The sequence below is a fragment of the Bos taurus genome, chromosome 23 (assembly GCF_002263795.3).
Source record: "Bos taurus isolate L1 Dominette 01449 registration number 42190680 breed Hereford chromosome 23, ARS-UCD2.0, whole genome shotgun sequence".
NCBI classification, from domain to species: domain Eukaryota; kingdom Metazoa; phylum Chordata; class Mammalia; order Artiodactyla; family Bovidae; genus Bos; species Bos taurus.
In genome coordinates, this window is record NC_037350.1 from 15023783 (window position 1) to 15044907 (window position 21125).

The window sequence follows — 21125 nt, forward strand, 5'->3', positions numbered from 1 at the left end:
AGAACTAAGGTGATTTCAGAAGAGTTTTTGGGTTTTGTTTTTTTTGTTTTTTGGTTTTTTTTTTTAGAAACAAGGAAAACTTTGTAATTCTTTCCAAGAACATTTGGTTTCAATTTCAATACCAAGACTAGGGATTGGCTCTTCCTTTGATATCACTCTAGCTGTATTAAGAGGGAAAAGAAATTAAACCCACCAAAGAAAACATCACAAAAGGAAATCAGTGTAATGGTACAAAACAGAGGTACAGAGCTGTGCAGAGAAAGCAGGAAGTGAAGTATCTCCCTACTCCCTTGAGTCTACTCATCTGACCCTTTGGTGTTGACTTCATTTGGTAAGCCCCATCTTCAGATGACAGATTACTAAAAACAATGAGGAGTTTTTATCCTTTGGTTTTGTTTAGGAGTCTTCAAGATGCAGAGTTCAGAAGAAATTCCTCAGAACTAATTTCTAGTACTTAAGCCAACAACAGTTCTAAAATGCTATTTATTTGTGTCTGTAAGATTGTACATATACTACCAACCTCATACTGTTGTGGATTATTTTCTCACAAATTTGGGTTTGTTTTTTTTTTGAATGCTTCAGTTGTCATTTTGTCATTGCATTTCAGACAGCTCATGACCCTTTTATTGTCATTTTAGCACATAATAACCCATAAAGTTGGGGTGAGGTTTGGATTTTTTTCTTTGTTACTAGAAGTTTTTTTTTTTTTTTTTAATCCTCTCCCACCTCTCCCCCCACCCACACCCCTCAGATACTCTAGAAGTTCTTTTATTCATTTGTCCTTGTGACTGTAGTGATGCAAAAAGAGTGAATGGATGAGTGAATAATTGGTTTAATACATAGTTATTTTAAGTGCTTTTTTTGGCAGGATAATTGTAAATGTATATATTTTAATTGCACTGGTACATTGAACATGTCAGTGTCTATACCACTGGACCAAAAGAGCATTTTTAGAGCATTCTTCTGGCTAATGGATGTCTGGTAATAATGTCTTGATTTTCCTTCGGGACTCAACTACATAGGAGGATTTGGGTTTTTTTCCCCCTCAGCAGTGGAAGAAGCACAGGTGATGGATCATTGATGTCATTTCAGTTGTTACTTTTTAAAATAAATATAAAAATGCTAAAAAGTGTCTTGAATTTTGAGGAGTCTACATCCCATAGGTTCTGGATTGTGTTTATTATGTATTGCAATCTTTGTAAACACATGTGCTCCGTGGACAGTGTGAAACCAGGAGCTGTGTGTTGCCCCTTCACCTCTTTTTCTGCCCTTTGGCCCTCCCACTCTACTGAGGAGATACTGCTGTCCCCTGTGGTTGATCATTTATTTGATATTCTCACTGGACGTGTTCATTAAGAGGCAGTAATTCCATGAGTAAAACTAGCCCTTTGTCACCAAAACAGCATTGACACATGTAGAACTAAACAGTGAAGATGTGGTTTTTAATTTCTTTATGCAGGAAAACAGATGCATTTCTGTGATTGTTAAAAATCTATAATATACTCATCCTTTTATTGCTTAGTATTTTAACAAATACGACCCACAGACCGGTAACCTCAAAAGTACCTTTTAACCTCAAAAGTACCTTTTCACACAAAAGTGCGAGAGAAACAGCTCGGGAAATACTCCCATGATACCGAATGACCTGGCAGACAACAAAAACGGAAGAAAAGGACTGCCTGTGTTAAACAGCCTTAGTCTAACGGTATTAAAAAACCATTCTGAGTTTGCTTTCGTCAGATGCCAAATGGAATTCGTCCTTAGAAACTAAGATGACCCAACTTTCAATGCCGGTGAAATGAAAAGGACCGCCCTTTCGATACTTGTCCCAGTTGATCAGTTTTATTGTAGAAGCATTTTCATGTTTCAAACATTTTAAAACGTCAAGTTTTGCTCCTTCGAAGACACCGCCCAGTCCGCCTTCCGCTCCGCCTTCCCACCCACCGGAAGCCGGAGCTAGCGCTAAAGCGCTGAAAAACTAGGGAATGGCCCCAAGTGAGTCCGCACTGATTGGTTGGTGGGAGGGACCAGTCAGGGCCGTCGTTGAGGATTGGCTACTACGCGGAGGGACCCCCGTTTCCGGTAACTCGACGGGCAAGCCCGCCGCCGCCATGGCAACCGCCAAGCGGCTGGCGGCGCCGCCTCTATGGCCAGTAGAGGCCAGGTTGGCGGCGCTGCTTCCCGACCTACTGGTCTTCAGGAATCCCAGGGGATCTGAACCCGAGCTCGCCACGGCCCAGGGCGTCCTCCTTGGCGTCCACGTGACGGGTGAGGGCGAAGGGAGACGCGTCGCTCTCCCGACCTGCTGGAGGAGTAGCCGTTAGGCTTCAGCTCGTCTGGGCCGCGGCGGTTACGGGCGTGGCCGCGGGGTGAGCTAAGGCGGAGTGTGTCTACACTTCTCGCCGCCTCCGCCGAAAACTAGAGGGCCATTTGCAGAGCAGGAGGACGCCTTTTCGGACGACCTGGCGTAGCCCTGGAATTCACTTCAGCGACGATGTAATTGAGACACAGAAAGGGGAAAGGATTTTTCAGGGTCATATGGCAGGCTTTGAACCCAAGTTATTCCCAACCTTGAGCATTTTCCATTAAACATTCTACTTCATCCAGTGATTCTATTTGCTCAGTTAATTCCTATTTTGAGTCTGTAAGTAAGTGCCCGCCATTGTTCTAGGAGTTAAGACCCAGCAGAGGGGATTCGCAGGTGGCGTTAGTGGTACAGCTTGCCAATGCAGGAGATATAAGAGACCTTAGTTTGATCCCTGGGTGGGAAAGATACGTATGAGGAGGGCATGGCAACCCACTCCAGTGTTGTTGCCTGGAGAAGCCCATGGACAGAGGAGCCTGGCGAGCTGTAGCCCATAGGGTTACAAAGAGCTGGACAGGACTGAAGTGACTTCATATGCGTGCACAACTGCTATGAGAGTCATTTATTTATATCATATTTATGGAGCTAAGTGTGTCACTAATATGAAAATGAGTGATTCGGGTGTCTGTCCTAGAAAAGCTCTCCATGAGTTTTCCATAAGGCTTTAATCCATTCTCCTTGTCAGTGGTTTCTCTGTCCCTCACGTGGGGCAGGGGGGAATGCCACAGTTTCCCTGGGCCAGGGAGCCTTAAGAAGGTGTAATGGGAAAGCACTAGCTGGATTTGGATGAGTCTTCACCATGGGCAGCTCCTGTAAACATGGGGGAGGGTGGCCCTCTGGACTCCCAGAGGTAGCAGCAACCAGTCTGGCCTTGAGTACTTGCTAAGCAACATCATGTTAAAAGATAATGAAATGACTCATCTTGAAGAGAAGGAAATGGCAACCCACTCCAGTACTCTTGCCTGGAAAATCCCATGGACCGAGGAGCTTAGTAGGCTACAGTCCATGGGGTCGCAAAGAGTTGGACACGACTGAGCGACTTCACTTCACTTCACTTCATCTTGAAGAGATCTTCGGTTTTACTGGCCTGATGTGTGGAGGGAATAGAGCCTAAAAGTTTAGGATTTGCAGCTAACATAGTGATTTTTGCTTTGGTGGTCAGGGTTTACAGCATTAATGGACAGGTTCAGCCTGAGCTGCAAGTTGGAACATGACATGGACAGACTGGCCCACATCTTCAGTTATTACATTAGTGACATCGTGGAGCGTGAGTGACTATTGTGGGGGAGGAAAGAGGTGTGCTGCTGGGCCCCTGAGGGTTTGTAACAGAAGGGGACCTGGGGTACTTTAAAATGCACACTAAAAGTGACATCCTTTTAGTGTCATTCATCCTTAATATCTTTTGGTTAATATCTTAATATCTTTTTGCCACTCATGAGCTAGATCTTTGCCTGTATCTGCCATTATACCCAGTTTCACATCATGTTGACTCATCCTGTTCAGAAAGGGGAGGAAAGTGCTGCTTTTTACTTTATATATTTGTATTTTATTTCAAAATAAAGTATTCCTCAGGTTGTCTCTTCAAACTGTAATATGTATCTCATGTGTATATCAGATAAAACATACAGAACACCTTCCCATTCTGTTACTGCATTTTGATCTGTTGAAGTAGGAATGAGTGTTTACTTTCTGCCGTTTATTAAGTTTGTGGATATTTGCCTAATCTGGAAGGGAGAGGGACTTTTCATTTGTACAATAAACATGTTCTGAGTACCATCTCTGTGACATACGTTGTAATAAGTGCAGGGCATGCAAAAATCTACTCTTCAAAGAGCTTTGAGTCTAATTAGGTCTACCTAACATAAATTACTCTGGCCCTATACCCTTTAGTACTAATATAACATTGCCTTCCTTTACTGACAGAATCCTGTTGAGTTATATCATTATTCTGAGATTCACCAGAATAATTACTTTGTGGCATTTCCTTTAGCCATGTAAAGTGACTATTTGACTGCCCCTGTACCCCTGAGGAACAAGTATAAAAGATTTTTAGAGAATTCCCTGGTAATCCAGTGGTTAGGACTCCATGCTTCCAATACTGGAGTCCGGGTTCAATCCCTGGTCCAGGAACTAAGATCCTGCAAGCTGTGGGGTGTGGCCAAAATTTTTTTTTAATTTAAAAATAAAGTCTTTCAGTTGATTTCTTCAAGTTTGGACGAAAGGAGGAGATGGAAATCATGTATCATGTTTGTATTATAAGCAAGAACTGCTGGGTATTGGAAACAGATGGGAAAATAAAAAAGCTGCAGTACCTGCCTACCCCCCGTGGAGATTGTATTATTGGGAACTAATGGAGGATAGGTGTTAAGAATGGAAGCTGGAAGAGGCATTTGGAGCAGTTGCAGCAAGATAATGGAGATTTTATCTAGGTTAGTGTTTCTCAACCTTGGCAGCACATTGGATGCCACTTAGGAAGCTTTTAAAAATCCTGTCTAGACTTCACCCCAGACCAGTTAAATTAGAATGTCTTGGGTGAGGCCCATGAATGAGGATTTTTAAAGTTTCACAGGCAAGTTCAGTATGCGGTAAAAGTTGAAACCATTGGTCTAGATATATGGCAATGAAGGGAGCTATATGGAGATGATTTGAAATACAAATATTTCGCAGTTCAGCAGACAGGATTTTCTAATGTATCAGATTTCAGTGGGAAGCAGTGAGGAAACGGATTCTCAAGTTTTCTGACTTTTGTAACTGAGTTATATGGTGGAATCACTGAATCGTGATGGGAAAGATGGCTTTGAGAAGGAAAATTAAGGCCTCTGTTTTAATAGATTGAGTTTAAAGATGTTAATAAGTTAATAAGTCAGTCATTCAAGGGGAGAAATGAAGTTAGTAGCTGTGATTGAGATGGAGCTCAGAGAATAGATCTGTTAGAGTTGAAAAGTGAATTGATGGCATGAAGATATTACAGTTAATAAATGATTGAGTCTGCATGGGGCGAGTGTAAATAAAGAGCCTAAGACTAAGCCTTAAGGAATTCCAGGGGAGGATTTTGATAACCGAGAAAGAACCTACAAAAGAGACTGTAAATCAGCCAGTCAGGTAGGATTTTGTGGTATTTCTGAAGACTAAGTGGAAGTAATGTCTCTAGAAGAGGGCCGTTCTAGCTGGGTTGAAAATGAAAGGGTATCAAGTGCAATGATGTCAGAAAAGTAGTGAATTTAGCAAGATGAATGCTGTTGATGATAATTTTAGTGAATTGGTGGAAATGGCCAAATTGGAATAAACTGAGAAGAGAATGGTAAAGAAAATAAGCATGATTAGGATAGGAGGAAAAACTTGTGTATCACCAGTCTCTTGAGAATTGTTTTGCTGGGAATATAACAAAAATGAGCTAATAACTAGAGAAGAAAACAGCCAAGAATACATGGGTTAATTTTGTTGTGCTTTGGTGTTTGTTTTTTTTTAATATATATTAATGGGAATGATGAAGTAGAGAGAAGATAAGAAAGGGAGTGAAGTTTTTAAGAAGGTGAAAGGGACTAGGATCCAGAGAACAAATAGAATGGCTTTGAAGATAACTTCAAAGGGTTTTTGAGGAGGACATTCCCGTTTTTAGAGACTACGGATATAGGAACCACGGATTTGCGGGAGAATTTAGAGGAAAGAAAGAAGGAGTCTGAGCTTTAGAGAGAATAAATTAACCAGAAAAAAATTGGAGGAAAAACTCAGTAGGCCATTCTTTTCATCATATATGACTCTGCCCGTGATCTGGTATATCTCTGATTTATGACTCGTTTTCCTCTCTCTCCCTTACTTGATTTCAGATGTGCTCTGTTTTGGAGGAGATATCCTAAATATCACAGGTATTTTTCAGTTTGTTTTTTAGTATTTACAGCACTGTAAGTTAAGAAGACAATATTTAGATGGAATTTGGCATATAGCATTGTTTGGTTATTTAACATGTACTGGGCCCTGGGAAAGCAAAGATGAGGAAGGCACAGTCTCTGCCTCGGAGGATCTCTCAATTTAATGGAAAAGCCGTGTCGGTAGTAAGCTCCCATGTCCTTTACATTTTGTTCAGATTGAATGACAGAAAAATAAGTACCTATAACGCATTCATGAGAAAACTGACGAAAAACTTGGTCACTAATAGCAGAATCTAAGTATACGATAGGGAGAGAAGTCTAGCTTGTCTCTCCTTTCTGGAGAACTCTTAGGATCATTAACAGCTATCTGCCACAGAGTTGGCCTATCCTTTCACTTAAATTTAATAAAACCGCTTAAAAACTTAGAATTCAACTTGAATGTAATCCTACATTTTATGAACTTGTTAGCTAGTACCTCTCCTCTTTCTGTTAATGTACTGATGGAAAAAAGAGAAAGGGTTACCAGAAATAGCCTTATGTACTGATGGAAAAAAGAGAAAGGGTTACCAGAAATAGCCTTAGTTTTAAGAACATTTCAGCTTCTACCTAGTAATGTTTTTATATGCTGATTAGTTTTGAGGATCTAAAGCAGTATTTTAACCTGGCATGATAAATAGGGCCGAGAAACCTTGTCTAACACCTTGCATGACATCTGCATTACTGTGGGTTTGCCCTGGCGAGTGAATTCGGGTATTTGATCTCTGTCAGCCTATTTTTTATCTCTGCAGGGAATGTGCTCCTAGCACTCTGGACAGTGGAACAAAATCAACTGAGTGACATCATTACTCTGGTGGCAAAATGCAGTCTGGAGATACAGGAGAAATTTGGGATCTACCATACCAGAGAAGGCCAGGACCTGCAGCTAAAGATAGGTAATAGCTACTAGAAGAGTGATCAGTTAAAAATAATAAACCACTATAAAAATTCAAAAGATAAATGACAACCTAGAGAAAAAACATTTGCAACTTATGTAGACAGGTGAATTTTTCTAATATAGAAAAAACACATAAAAATCAAGAAAAGACTAACATTCTAAGAGAGAAATGAGCAAAGAACAAGTAGAACATAAAGAAAACATCCCTAGTAACTTGTAGAAAACTGGTCAACTTCATAATAAGAAAAATACCAACTGAAAGTACCAATTTAGATCATTTCTTATCTCTAGATATGGAAAAGTTCAGATGCTGAGCACACTGTTGATGAGGTTGTGAAGAGTAAACCTCACACAGTGCTGATGAGAGTCAGCAGTGGTACAGCTTCCATGGAGGCTGATTCAGTAATCTCTACCAAGATTGCAAATGCATTTTTTTCTTCAATCCAGCAATCCTAACATTTATCCTTCAACCATACCATTTATCCTATAGGTACATCTGAATATTTATAAAATATCATATGTGTAAAATTATTGGCTGCAATATAAATTGTGATAAAAGTGTGAAAATAATACATCTATGGAAGACGAGTTAAATAAACAATAACATGTCTACCTACTGAGATTCTCTGCAACTTTAAAAAAAGATGTTTTGCTATAGCAATAGCTCCAAAATATAGGTGAGAAAAAGCAAGATGCAGAGCACTGTGTTTAGTATGCTACCTTTTGAGTAAGGAGGAAAAGTTAAGAATTTTTATTTGTTTATATTTGTATAAAGAAACACTAGAAAGATAGAAACTAATAAAAGTTTCCTATTGGGGGAAAATAGTGTAGATAGATATATAAGTTGGAATCAAGACTTTAATGTATATGTTTGGTTTAATGTTTGGTTTTTGAACTATGTTACTGTATTACATTATCAAAAATATAATACAATGCCCTCGAATTTAAAAACTGAACACAGGCCACAGTTGCAACAGTGGCAGAGTCAAGGCTGAAGGGGAAGCTCTATACAAAAAACTGCCTCACAGGGGTCCACAGCCTCCAAGGGTTTCTGAAGTAAGGGCAAAGGTTGGCTCCAGCTATTCATTGGTATTTTGAGGAGCAGAAGTGAAGAATGATATTCTGAGTTATATGGCGTCTCTCCTACCATCCTTTTTTTGTTCTTCTGGTTTTTGTTTTATTGGTAGATAATTCATAATTGATACTGTGCATAGACATATGTATATACTTTTGAAACCATGACTACAATCAAAATAATGAACATATTCAGCACTCACTAAAGTTTTCTGTGCCCCTTTATAAGCTTTCCCTCCCTTCTCTCCCCATCCCCAAACAATCACAGATCTCCTTTCTATCTTAGAGTTTATTTTTAATTTTTAAATAATGTTATATAAGTGGTATCATACGGTATGTACTTTTTGGCTACTTTAATTCAGCATAATTTGAGATTCATCATTCAGTGTTATCCATTTGGGGCTATTACAAGTAAAGCTGTCATGAACATCTCTGTACAAGTCTTTGTATGGACATTTGCATTTACTTCTCTTGGTTAAATACGTAGGAGTGAAAGGGCTGGGTCATAATGGTAGATGCATGTTTACCTTCTTCAGAAATTGTTAATTTTTTTTTTTACCAAAGTGGTTGTACCATTTTACATTTCCGCCAGCAATGTATGAAAGTTCCAATTTCTCCATGTCCTAATCAACCTTTTTTATTGTCTGTTTGAGGTTGAAGAACTTCCTTTAACATTTCTCATAGTATGGGTTTGCTGTAGATATGTTTTTGTGTCTGCAAAAAAAAAAAAAAAAATACTTCACCTCTGTTTTCGAAGGGTATTTCCCCTGGGTATAGAATTCTAGATCGACAGAGTTTTCCCCTCTTACATGAAAGCTGTTCTGCTGTCTTCTAGCTTGCAGTGTTTCCAACAAAAAATCTACTTTCAGCTTTATTTTTGTTTCTTTGTATATATTGTGTCTCCTCTTCCACTTCAGCTGCTTTTAATATATTTTCTTTATCACTGGTTTTAGGTAATCTGATAATGATGTACCTTGGTACAGTTTTCTTAATTTTTCTTTTGCTTGGGAATCTGAGATTCTTGGTTCTATAGGTTTCTAGTTTTTGTAACATTTAGAAAATGTTCTGCCATTATTTCTTCAAATAACTTTTAACTCTTCCTCTGTCTAGTTATATACCTACGAGACTACTTGAAATTGTCCCACAGCTTGCTGTTGCTATGTTCATTGTTTCTTTTTTCCTCCCTGTATTTCATTTTAGATGGTTTGCATTGCTGTGTTTTCAAATTTACAGACATTTGTAAAAACCAAAATTGTATACCAAAAGTATATACCTCTGTCGTTCTTTTAAAATTGCTTTTCCCTTGTTGGATTGGGTGACTTACCTAAGGGCATACTTCTCGTGGTTATAGTCATATCTTTCCTGGCAAGCAAGCCAGTTTTTCAGGTGTTATTAACAATAAAAAAAAATCCTCCAGAGCAAGAAAAACAGGAGGCAGAAAAAAAGGGTATGGCAAAGCCCATTCGTGGTAAATACTGATTGTCTGCTCTCTCAGTCCTGGTCACGTATGAGGAGAGCTGGTGTGGTTACAGAGTGGCCAAGTTCCTTAGCATAACCATTTGGTCTCTGCCATCAGGACCTAGCTATCTATTAGAAGAACAATTTAGAGAGAAGATTCTTGGACGCCTAGGATCCAAGAGTTTCTTCCCTCATACAACACAGGCTTGTTTGAATGTCTGCCTGTAGGTGTATTTAACACAGAAGGAAATCTGGGGCAAGGTATAATTTTTGAGGGTGAGCTCACCTAATACTTCTGCAGCTGTGGGCAATGAGTTTGGTATGATGTATAAAGCAATGTGAGGATTCCAACCCCACCCCCACTCTTTGCATAGTTTGCCGGCTGAGTTTGTCTGGACATCAGTTGTCTTCTTTTCTCTGGATAGGTCTATCTGCAGGTCGGATTTCCCAGGTTATTGTTGGAGATGAGCAGCGCCAGTACCTCTTGGTGATTGGCCGGGATGTAGATGGTGTGCAGTTAGCTCAACGGTTGGCTCAAGCAAATGAGATTGTCCTGTCCTGGAACTGCTGGAAGCTCTGTGAGCAGTACATGTTTGAAGTGGAAATCATGCGGGAGGATGAAGCTGTGAAGGTAGGAGGCTGGTCACATCCACTGAAAGTCCTGAAAAGGACTTCCTGCTGTGCAGGGTAGTACTCTGGCTGTGCTCAACACCAGGCCAACCCAGTAGCCACTGGAACTTTTATTTTGGAGGGAGGTGAGGGATACTCTCCCAGGAAAATAAGGCAGAATAGTAAGGCGGAAAAGATAAGCAATAAACAAGGGAAATGCCATCCTCAGCCCTCTATTAAAGAACCAAAGGTAATCCAGTTGGTGGGTGGACACCGAATTGAGCAGTTCCCTTTCTATAGTTAAGAGATATGCGGATCATTGACCCATTTGATTTTGATGAGCATTTTTACAAGTGCCTCGATTATCTGCCACATTACCGGACAAGTGCTGGTAAGTGACTTTGTCCTTTATTATACTACCCATGCCCATTTCAAAGATTAATTTTCTGCATGGCTGGAGACGTTTTGTTTGTTTTCCTTCTCTCAGACATTCTAAGAGCCGCCCTGGAGTTGGATCCAGATTCTGCACTTGAGCAAACCCTGCGGAAGCACATAATGAAAAACCTTTTGAAGAAGGTTGTTTCCTAGTTCTTGAGTCATTGTGTGTAGGCTGTGTGTGTGTTTATATAAATAAGTGTACATGTACATATGTGACAACCATTCATATTGATCCAGTTCATCTCCTCCCTATAGTAATACCAGCAGATTTTCCCATCTGCACCAATTACTGACAGGTCTTATGAGTTTAGATTTCTCAGTCCTGGAAAGTAGAAACCATATTTGGTTTTTGTTTGTCCCTCTGGAAACTAATACTCTGTAAATAAAGTATAGAGTGTATGCTTGGTAAATATGTGTTGATTGATTCTGTATATGTGAATCCTGTAGTAAGTGATATAAAGACTAATAGATATATCAAACTGTGTCTTAGAGAGGAAAATAGAAAAGCTTGGCAAATTTCATCAGTCAGTTAGATTTAAAGTCAAATGATTTTAACTCCAAGTGCACTAGTTGGTACATGCTCTATGCCTCTTGACTGGATGGCATCACTGACTAGATGGACGTGAGTTTGAGTGAACTCTGGGAGTTGGTGAGGGACAGGGAGGCCTGGCGTGCTGCGATTCATGGGGTCACAAAGAGTCGGACACAACTGAGTGACTGATCTGATCTGATCTGATCTGATGCCTCTTGAATCTGAATTTTAAGTTTTTTGTCTGATATCCGAAAGTTATTTTCTCATGTTTACCATGGAATATAGAACTTAAATGCCTAACCATGATACTGAAAGTTGAAGATACAGCAAGGTGACTCACCGTGTCTTTGTAGATTGATGAAGGCCAGCCTATGGAGTATATATCCGAATTCCGCACTGTGACTATGGTTTTGGTCAGCCTCGAGTTCCACAAGACAGCATGGGTGTTGCATTTGTGCCATCTTATCCAGGAGGCTGCGTTATACATCTCCACAGTGATAGAGACAGGGGGTGGCCAGCTGAGCCGGATCTTTATGTTTGAGACAGTAAGTACAAGGGAACTTGACATATCAACATTAATGGTGAGTAAGGAATAATAGTCTTATGACCAGTTTCTCTCTCACTGATAGACACTCTCTCTCAAAAATAGAGACTAGAAATTGAATTTTTGAAAGTTCTTAACATATTTCTCTGGTGTTTTAAATTTCAGTTCTTTATATAGTTAAATGAAGTTTTTCTATTCTTTCTTTAACAATTTCCATGTTGATGTGACCTAGGATCCTAGAATCCTAGATCCTAGACTCCTTCATGTCTAATAGAAAACCCAGCCATGAAGGTCTGGCTTCACTCAGGGAAGCTGGTTCAGTTGAGGCAAGCTATATTTCTTCCCCTGGTCAATTTCCCTTTTCTTTCTTTGTCACCTGTCTCAGGGCTGCATGTTCCTCTGTGTTTTCGGCCTACCTGGGGATAAGAAGCCAGACGAGTGTGCACATGCCCTGGAGAGCTCCTTCAGCATCTTCAGCTTCTGCTGGGAGAATCTTGCTGAGACCAAGTGAGGAGGAAGGTGGGGCAGAGAGGAGCTTCACAGACCCAGTGGGGTTCTGCAGGCAGGGTAGGAGGTGGTAACAAGTAGCAGGGGTTGAGAGCATCCAGAGTCTGCCTAAAGGGGAGGGAGCATGCTAAGGGAAGTCAGAAGACAAGATATGTTAAGAAATCACTAGATACAGAACTGTGTGCTCGATTCCCAGGGGAAATGGGTGTAAGTTTTCATCCAGTAGGGTGGGAGAGGGGAAGGTGCAGAGTATGCATAGCAAGATGCTAGAACACTGCAAAGGGACAACCAATGTGTAAATTAATATACAACTAATATATCTGTATGTGAAGAGATGGCTGCCTGTCTTTGGGGAGAGGAGGGGAAGGAAGAGAAGTTGTGGAGCAATTACCTCGATAAGAAGGGACCACAGCTGGTCAACGCTCTTCTTCTTGGCTTTCACTCTTGGTCTTTCCCAGTCCTGTTGATTTTTCTGGAATTCACACTGAATTGATCTCCTGCCTCCATATCCACACCACTCTCCCACCTACAAAAGCCTAGTCCTAATGAAGTTGTGCAACTATGACATGATTGGTTAGAATTTTTCAAATGACCGTTTTGGGTTTGTTTTTTGTTTTTTTTTCCCCACTAGAAAGCTATAAGGAAAGTGCGTACATGAATAGATTTGAAAAACAGTCGTTCCTAATGTCAACATTGAGTCAAAGATTTGTTCGCTTGCCATACTTATTCAAGATGAATAAAAATTATATCACATACTTTCATAATATTTTAACATTTTTAAAATACTTTAGTATGTGGTAGCAGTGTGAACATTTGTATCCTTTTACACATGAGGAAACTGAGGCCCCAGAAGAGGGGTTACTAGCATGTAGAAGAACTGGTAATGACACCCAGATCTTCTGTCCTCAAACCTGTGTTATTTTCATTACCTCATAGCTGCCTCTTACAAAATACAAATATTCCCTTTTCATACTGAAACAGAACTTAGAGATTGTCTCATTCAACTTCTTACTGGGTTGGCCAAAAGGTTCATTCAGGCTTATCAATAAGATGTAACAGAAAAATCCAAACAAACCTTTTGGCCAACCTGGTATTTTATAGATAAGATGCTACAGTTGCTTCATAGATACTCAGTGAAAAGTGAAAGTGTTAGTCACTCAGTTGTGTCCAATTCTTTGGGATCCCATGGACTGTAATCCACCAGGCTCCTCTGTCCATGCAATTCTCAAAGCAAGAACACTGGAGTAGGTAGCCACTCCCTTCTCCAGGGGATCTTCCTGACCCAGGGATCAAACCTTGGTCTCCTGCATTGCAGGCAGATTCTTTACCATCTGAGCCACCAGGTATGTGATGGCAGTGTTTTCAGGCTTGTTGAGATCCACAGATACTACAGCCTACTTGCCAGTCGTACCTCCAGTATGAGTATGCTAAGCCATTCCTTCCAGTGCGGTCTATTCTGTTTCCAAATTTTGCACTGACTTCTGGTCTTCAAGGCTCCTGCTGTTAGCCCTTACTGTTGAATAAGATAGTCATTTCTTTGGTCATTAGAGACCATCTTACAATGCCTTTAAGCATGCCTTCTGTGACTCTTAGACCATAATTTGGTCCTTTCAGTCTTTTTTAGTTTAGAACCTTGTAGATGTTGAGATGAGCTCTCCAGATCTTGTCTAGCTCTTGGTTCGATCCTGGTTTGATCCTTGGTTTGATCCTTAGTTCGACCTGGGTTCAATCCCTGGGTTGGGAAGATACACTGGAGAAGGGAAAGGCTACCCACTCCAGTATTCTGGCCTGGAGAATTCCATGGGATCGCAAAGAGTCGGATGTGACTGAGTGACTTTCACTTTCATTTTCATTGTAGATGTTAAGAGCTAGACAAGATCTTAGAGTTCATCTCATTTGGCCTCCTTAACTTAAGTAAACTAAGACCCATAGGTCATGTTAGAAAGCCAAGTAATTTGACAGTGATAGATTCTAAAATCTAGTTTCCAGGTCAGTGTTTTTTGTTTTTTTTTTTCCTTAAAGATAATTACTGATTCAGTAATTTCCTAAAGTGTGTTTGGTAGAACATTAGTCCTTATAAAAATACTGAAAGAAAATATCTTCATGGTCATGTATGTTGGGAATTGATGCAACTATATTTCCTTCTTGAAGGTTCACAATATACATTAACATCAAGGTTTCTGAGTAGTCTCACAATGAAGATATTTGCTGTATTTTGTTTTATTCAACATTTCCCAAATTTACTTGATCACCAAACACCAAGACATATAAAAACCCAGAAGGATGAATGTTCTAAGGAGTATATTTTGGGAAATGCTTCCATCAGCAGCCTGATGTTCTGAGTATTCCTTTTCTCTCACATTCTAGCATTATTTGTTCCATTAATCCTGTATAGTTCTATTGATCTACTTTTCAGTTTGGGATTTTATGTGAAGTAGTGCGGTGTAGTGGAAATAACATTGGTCTGGGAGTCAGGAGGCCTGGATTCTCATTCTGATTCTAACATTAACTCGTACAACTCTGGGAAAGTTAATTAATGGGTTCAGTTTTGTTTTTTTTTTTTCTTCTGTCAAATGGATTTTAAATATTTGCCCTGCATGCCTCACATGTTTGTTGCTAATTATCCCTCAAAGGATCAGATGAGATAATGAATTTGAAAGTACTTCAAAGAGCACACATAAAGTATCTGATAGATACAAGGTATTTTTAGTGTTTTTACTACTAATAGCTCTTCAACTGCCATTCCTGAGAAGGAGAAACATTTTGTTCCTTTTGACTATTTCCCCAATATTCAGTACTTTGTACCCACCATGTGGTGCTGTCTGACAGCAGCCTCTGGGCCTGTGCATTCTGAGCTCTAAAACTAGACTTCTGGATCTAGGGGAGTGGCAGTCTGGTGCCTGAAGCAGAGGCTTCTGAGTGCATAGTTACCAACTATTATTTTTCTCATCCCCAGGCTTGTTTCCATCAGTATCACCAATGGACCAGTATTCTGTGGCATGGTTGGGGCAGTTTCAAGACACGAATATACAGGTAGGAAAGGATATTGGACTGTTAGGTCTGTGATTTAGAGGGCAAAGATGGAGGAGGTGATCAAAAAGTCTCCATCCTTTTTTTTATTGTCTCTGCAATACAGTTATTGGCCCAAAAGTAAGCCTCGTGGCAAGAATGATAACTGCTTATCCAGGTTTGGTGTCCTGTGATGAGGTAACATATCTGAGATCTATGCTACCTGCTTACAACTTCAAGAAACTCCCAGAGAAAATGATGAAAAATATCTCTAACCCAGGGAAGATGTATGAATACGTTGGCCATAGAAGATGTATGTGAGTGTCATTATGCGATAATTCACTCCCATCTGTTTTATAGAATCAGGGCATAGAAATAATCAGTGCTTGATTGTATGAAATTAGAGAGAACGATGCTTCTAATACTGGCCTGATGGAATAAGAGACATAAGAGGAGGGTTTCTGCGATCTTTAGCTTTTATGTTTAGCTCTTAGCTCGTTCCTCAGTGAACTTCTTCTGTCCAACATGAAGAGAACAGTAGTAGCAGGTCACTAGTCTAGATGTTCTTTTTTCTTTGTGTACTTTCACTGTTTACTTCCCTAAGCCTGGAAAAATTAATAGTTTTTCTCCCCTTCCAAATGTTTTTAGTTTTTTAAAAACATTTATACAGAACTCTGGACCTCTTTGATGGTTTGAAAATATTTGTTTATAAGAACAACTTGTCCTCTATTTTTTTTTCTCTATTTAAAAGTATATTGTCTATCTCAATCTGTTTTTAATCAACACATTTCCCTTTGCCCTTTTCCCCAGAATGTTTGGGAAGAGACATTTGGCCACAGAGAGAAATAAAAATCACTCTTTGCTAGGTAAGTTTCCCTTTTTACCTTAAGTCATAATTTTGTAGGTGGTTAAATGTGATTTAAAAAGCAAAATGTGATTTAAGAAGCAAAAAGAGACTAAATGCACCTAAACTTGTAATAGAAAATAGAGAGCAACCTTCTTAGTGAATTTATGTTAATTTTGAGGCGGACTTGCCATTTCTTTTCCATGCTGGATGTTTACATTTCAAGTTCCAACATTTAGTAAGAATCTTTGTAAGGATTCTCATCTTTAGAGAGGAATCTTTCGAGGGAAATTCCTCATCCTGAGATAGTGACGATAGCACCAAGACTGTTTCACCCATACTGTGTATTCCCTGTCTTTATATCTGTTTTATCTATATCCACTAGACCATTATTTTCACATAGCAGTGACAGAGTCTGAACACTCAATAGTTATAATGGAAATTTTTTTTTTTACAAAAAGCTGAGAAGATATAGTAGCTCCCATGTCCATATGGTGCCTCGTTGTCCTCAATATTATTACTTAGGCTCTGGAGCAAGCTTGTAAGCCCAACACACATTTATATATAGTCCAGAGTTGATTTTCTGGAAAAAAAGATCTGAAGGTTTATCAAGTAATGGAATTCTGTCAAGGATTCTGGGGCAAAAAGCCATTCTGAGAATTACCTTCACAAATTAATTCAAATAAATAAGTATCTGCTGAGAAGTACAGGTATGTTATGTGCTCCTTGTCTCTTTAACAGACCGGGAGAAAGAACTGGAAGCTTTCCGAATGGCACAGCAGGAATGTTTGCACCAGAAGAAGGGACAGGCAGTTCTATATGAAGGTGGAAAAGGCAGTGGAAAAAGTCAGCTCTTGGCTGAAATAAACTTCCTGGCCCAGAAGGAAGGGCACAGGTAAAGAGTCTTGATTTCTGAGTTAGCGTGTATTTCTCTTGGGGCTCCTTTCCCTCGCTGGTGAGACTCTTGTATCATTAGATTCAGCGTCCTTGGGCTGCTGGAGTGAGGCCTCTCTGTGCGTCAGGGGACTCCCAGTGACCATAGTAACGTTCACCAGGGTGTTGCCGTTGAAGCTGAAGAAAGCGGATTCCAAGCAGTGCTTCTACGCCATCCAGACCCTCATGGCCATCTTCTTCGAGATTGATACATGCCCAGCCCATTACCGGCAAGAGCGCCTCCACAGACAGCTCAGTGGAATAGTGGAGGAGCCACTTCACTGCCTTTTTAATGACCTCTTCTTTGTGAAGGTAACGAAGGCGATAGCTGTGTGAACTGGATGACTGATATTACTGATATTTTTGGTGGATAATTGGACCCAGTATTGTCTTCTAATCTAAAACCCTTTAGCCATATGTACATATATGTACATATATCCTAAGGACACAGAGTTAGCAATGGCAGGATTGAGATTTGAAAAGTCTTTGACACCAGAACCCAGACTTTTTCCTTTTTGAGGAGAATGGATTCTAGGACCAACTCTGAAATGTGCTAGTTGTATGTCTTGGCACAAATCACTTAGCCTTTCTGACCCTCAGTTTTGGCACCTGCAAAATGACAGTTGTAGTACTTTATGTGGTTTTTGTATGAATTTTAGAGGATGTGGAGTACATTATAAATGTGAAAGTGCTAAAAAGGTGATACTGACCAGTTGAGGATACCCAGCAATTGTATCCATGTGTTCTTGAGTTGGTTGCAGCATCTTGTTCTTTAACTTTCCCTTTCCATTCCTGCATCAGGGAGTATGTCACTTGAACCAGCATCTGAATCTCAAAAGCTTCCAGTGATCTAGGATTTATGTAGTACCCAATAGCAAGTAGACTAAGAATTCCCTGGTCCACAATTCCATTTATTCATCCTCCATCACTTCTCCTAATCTACCCAGCATGCAGGGCATTGTATCTAATGAAAAAATAGAGAAAACAAAAGTCTTTCCAGTCCCTCAGCAGACTGCTGTCTTAAGACAGGCCTTGCCTGAAGTCGTCAAGGAGCAGTCTCACTTGGGCTCTCGGGCCCATGGTAGCTTGGTAGCTCATGTGCTTCAGCCTAGCACAATGTTGAGGATGTCCATTGCAAGTCTTTCTCACAGGTCTCATGCTACATTCATTTTGGTATATTTAGAATAACCAGGGTACTAGAATTGTCCAGAATGGTATTGCTAAGTCTGACCTGTCACTTTATTCCTCAGTCTTGATCCTTTAAGGGTTTGCCAAAGGTCAGCATGAAAAGGAGATGTCTCTCTCCAACCACCAGTGAACTTTCAGTCTCACCCTCTGAACTATATATTGATTGGTATTTGTAACCCTATGCCCACTCCTGTAGAAACCCATTCTCACTCAAAATAGAATCATTTTCTCTTTGCTTTTGAGAACCTGTATATTTTTATTAGATTGTCATTTTGAATGATAATATATGGTTAATTTTCCTGGTCAGTTTCCCTTATCCTTCAAAGTTTCACGCATGGATGACCTGGCCAGACAACAGAAGATTAAAGCATGTTTTTTTGAAGTGCTTGAGAAGGTGGGTATTTTTGCTACATACCATTAATTTTAATAGGTGGAAATGGTTTATGCTCATTTTAATCTATCCACATATTACCTGGACTTAGACATTTCTTGGCCTACATATGTATTGATATCTTCATTGTTATATTTATTTTAACATTGAATCCATCCTACAGCACAGCATACAAGAAAAGGTGTTTGCTCTTTCCTGATCCTGTTTCTTAATGAAATTTTAGTAACTTAAAACAGTGATTTCTAGATGCAGGTGGATAGCTACTTTACCTCCTATTTATCAAAAATACAGATACTCAGTCCCCAGTCTAGGATTCCAGAGTCAAGGATCTGTATAAGAAGAAACTGATATATCCATTCTGGAAAGCTATGTTGAAGTAACCAGTCAAATTTTTAATAAAACCATCGTCTATACCCAGCAGTTCTACTTCTGGATATAAATCCCAGGTAGCTGGTTCATTACAGTGTTTTGTTTGTGAAGGTTAGGGAGGTGTTGGCATGAATTTACAGATGAAACTTGGAGTATATATAGTGCCAATATTAGAAGTAAGGCAGAAAGTGAAAACATAGCAACACAGAGTGATCTAAAAATAATCCTGAATATTTTATCTTTTCTTATGGCTGAGTGTGTATATATACATATACGTATTTATACACCACATATTCTTCATCCATTTATCCATCGGCCAGCACTTCAGTTGTTTCTGCATCTTGGCTATCGTAAGTAATGCTGCAGTGAACATAGGGATGCATGTATCTATCCAAATTAGTGTTTTTATATTCTTCAGATGAATATCCAGAAGTGGAATGGCTGAATAAAAAAGATAATTTCTTGCCATTTCTGACAACATGGATGGAACTTGAGGGCACCATACTAAGTGAAATAAATCAGATGGAGAAAGACAAATACCATATAACTTCATTCATGTTGAATATTAATAAATGAGCAAAAGCAAACACAGAGATACAGAGAACTGAGTATTGGTTACCAAAGGGTAGGAGGTCAACTATATGGTGATGGATGGAAACTATACCTTCGGTGGTAAGCATGGTGTGGTGTGTACAGAAGTTAAAATTTAATATTGTACACATAAAACATATAATGTTATAAACCAATTTTTGAAATCCTGAGTAAAAAGAGAAATAATGAGACCTGTAATACAGTACCATTTACATAAAAACACTTTACTTGACAAAACAGCAATGCACATTTTATAGGAATGCAGTACAAGCAGAAGGTGGTATGATAAGTATACTAGCGTGATTACCTGTGGCAGTGGGGAATGGAATGTGGGCGGAGAATGTGGATTAAAGAGAATACTTTTTTAAAAGTCTACATGAGTGGAACATGATAACTGGTGGTTTTAGCTAGCACTCCCAGGTAATTCTGATGTGCAGCCTGGCTTGGAAGTTACTGTATAAAAAATACTATGCATTCCCACACAGTTTGAAGCTTTTGCCAAAATGAAATATTTGAAAGCTTCAGGTTTGATTTGGAGAACACTTTGATGTTTGTTTCATATTTCAGTTAGAGTATTTTCATGTTCAATGACGCTCAGTACATTTCTTTAGGAATTAGATATACAGGCTCTATTTTATATTTATAAAGTAAAATATTACCTGGGCTTAGTTTACATTTTACTCTGAAAATACCAGCCTGTACTGACATTTAAGGTGTTGATGGGAAGTTCATGGTAGATTTGAAAATCAGGTGACTTCATTTCTAATCAGAGGTTATCATTGTTTCTCTACTGTTATTTCCAGGCAGTAAGGGAAACACCACTGATTTTCCTCATTGACGAGGCCCAGTATATGGATGCAGCTTCCTGGGAATTTTTGGGAACATTGCTCTCCGGTGTGCCTATCATCATGGTGATGACGTTGACCACTACCTCCACCCTGTGTGGCCAGGCCCAGCACTTCCTGCAGAGCCCTCCAGCTGTCCTGGTGCCCATTTCAAAGTTGGCAGCGACCTCACTGTTGAGAATGGCATGTTGGGAACTGGGGGTGGTGAGCATCCCCCAAGAGCTGCAGACGTGAGTGGCTAGGACTAGCTGGGCACTTGATTAAGGGCGGAGCCAGTGCCATAATATAAGAGAAGGCTCAGGTCTCACACCAGAGTTGGGGGAGAGAAGGGCATTAGAAACCATGATGAAGCCCAAAAGTGGATTTAAGAGTAGACAGTCTCCTAGTAACCCAGTAAAAGGGCTACCTCCCCAAACCATTCACCCAGGTTTTCATAGGACAGTTAGGACTTGGATGGCTTGCTTAATTTTTCCATTATGTGTGGCCAGGCCAATTTCTTCCAGACCCTTCAGCAAGGGGATATTAGTTCCTTTTCAACAAAATAGCTAAGCAAGCAAAGTATTTCAAGCAAAATAGTTGAGAGAAAAGTTACTGCCCAAATACATTACAAAACCAGTCAGAAACG

At 39.8% G+C, this 21125-nt stretch overlaps 1 protein-coding gene across 8 annotated transcripts in view; it reads left to right on the top strand.

Annotated features, from left to right (window-relative positions):
* The first annotated feature begins 1116 nt into the window (after positions 1–1116).
* LOC531747 (adenylate cyclase type 10) overlaps positions 1117–21125 on the top strand; it is a 39938-nt gene continuing 19929 nt past the window's right edge. For 4 of the 8 annotated variants that reach the window (XR_001494844.3, XM_005223521.5, XM_024983975.2 and 1 more), the window contains exons 1-16: positions 1117–2268; positions 3528–3632; positions 6193–6231; positions 7023–7166; positions 10126–10331; positions 10610–10700; positions 10797–10885; positions 11633–11824; positions 12209–12330; positions 15287–15363; positions 15467–15656; positions 16150–16205; positions 16925–17078; positions 17239–17428; positions 18612–18698; positions 20459–20730. Coding sequence is in view for 7 of the 8 variants with exons in the window: in XM_005223521.5 (XP_005223578.2) it covers positions 1986–2268; positions 3528–3632; positions 6193–6231; positions 7023–7166; positions 10126–10331; positions 10610–10700; positions 10797–10885; positions 11633–11824; positions 12209–12330; positions 15287–15363; positions 15467–15656; positions 16150–16205; positions 16925–17078; positions 17239–17428; positions 18612–18698; positions 20459–20730 (2297 nt within the window). In the remaining variant the exon portion in view is untranslated. Of the gene's footprint in view, positions 2497–3527; positions 3633–6192; positions 6232–7022; positions 7167–10125; positions 10332–10386; positions 10701–10796; positions 10886–11632; positions 11825–12208; positions 12331–15286; positions 15364–15466; positions 15657–16149; positions 16206–16924; positions 17079–17238; positions 17429–18611; positions 18699–20458; positions 20731–21125 lie in introns of those variants that run through there. The other 4 variants (XM_005223525.4, XM_005223523.5, XM_002697288.6 and 1 more) reach the window with 4 other exon arrangements.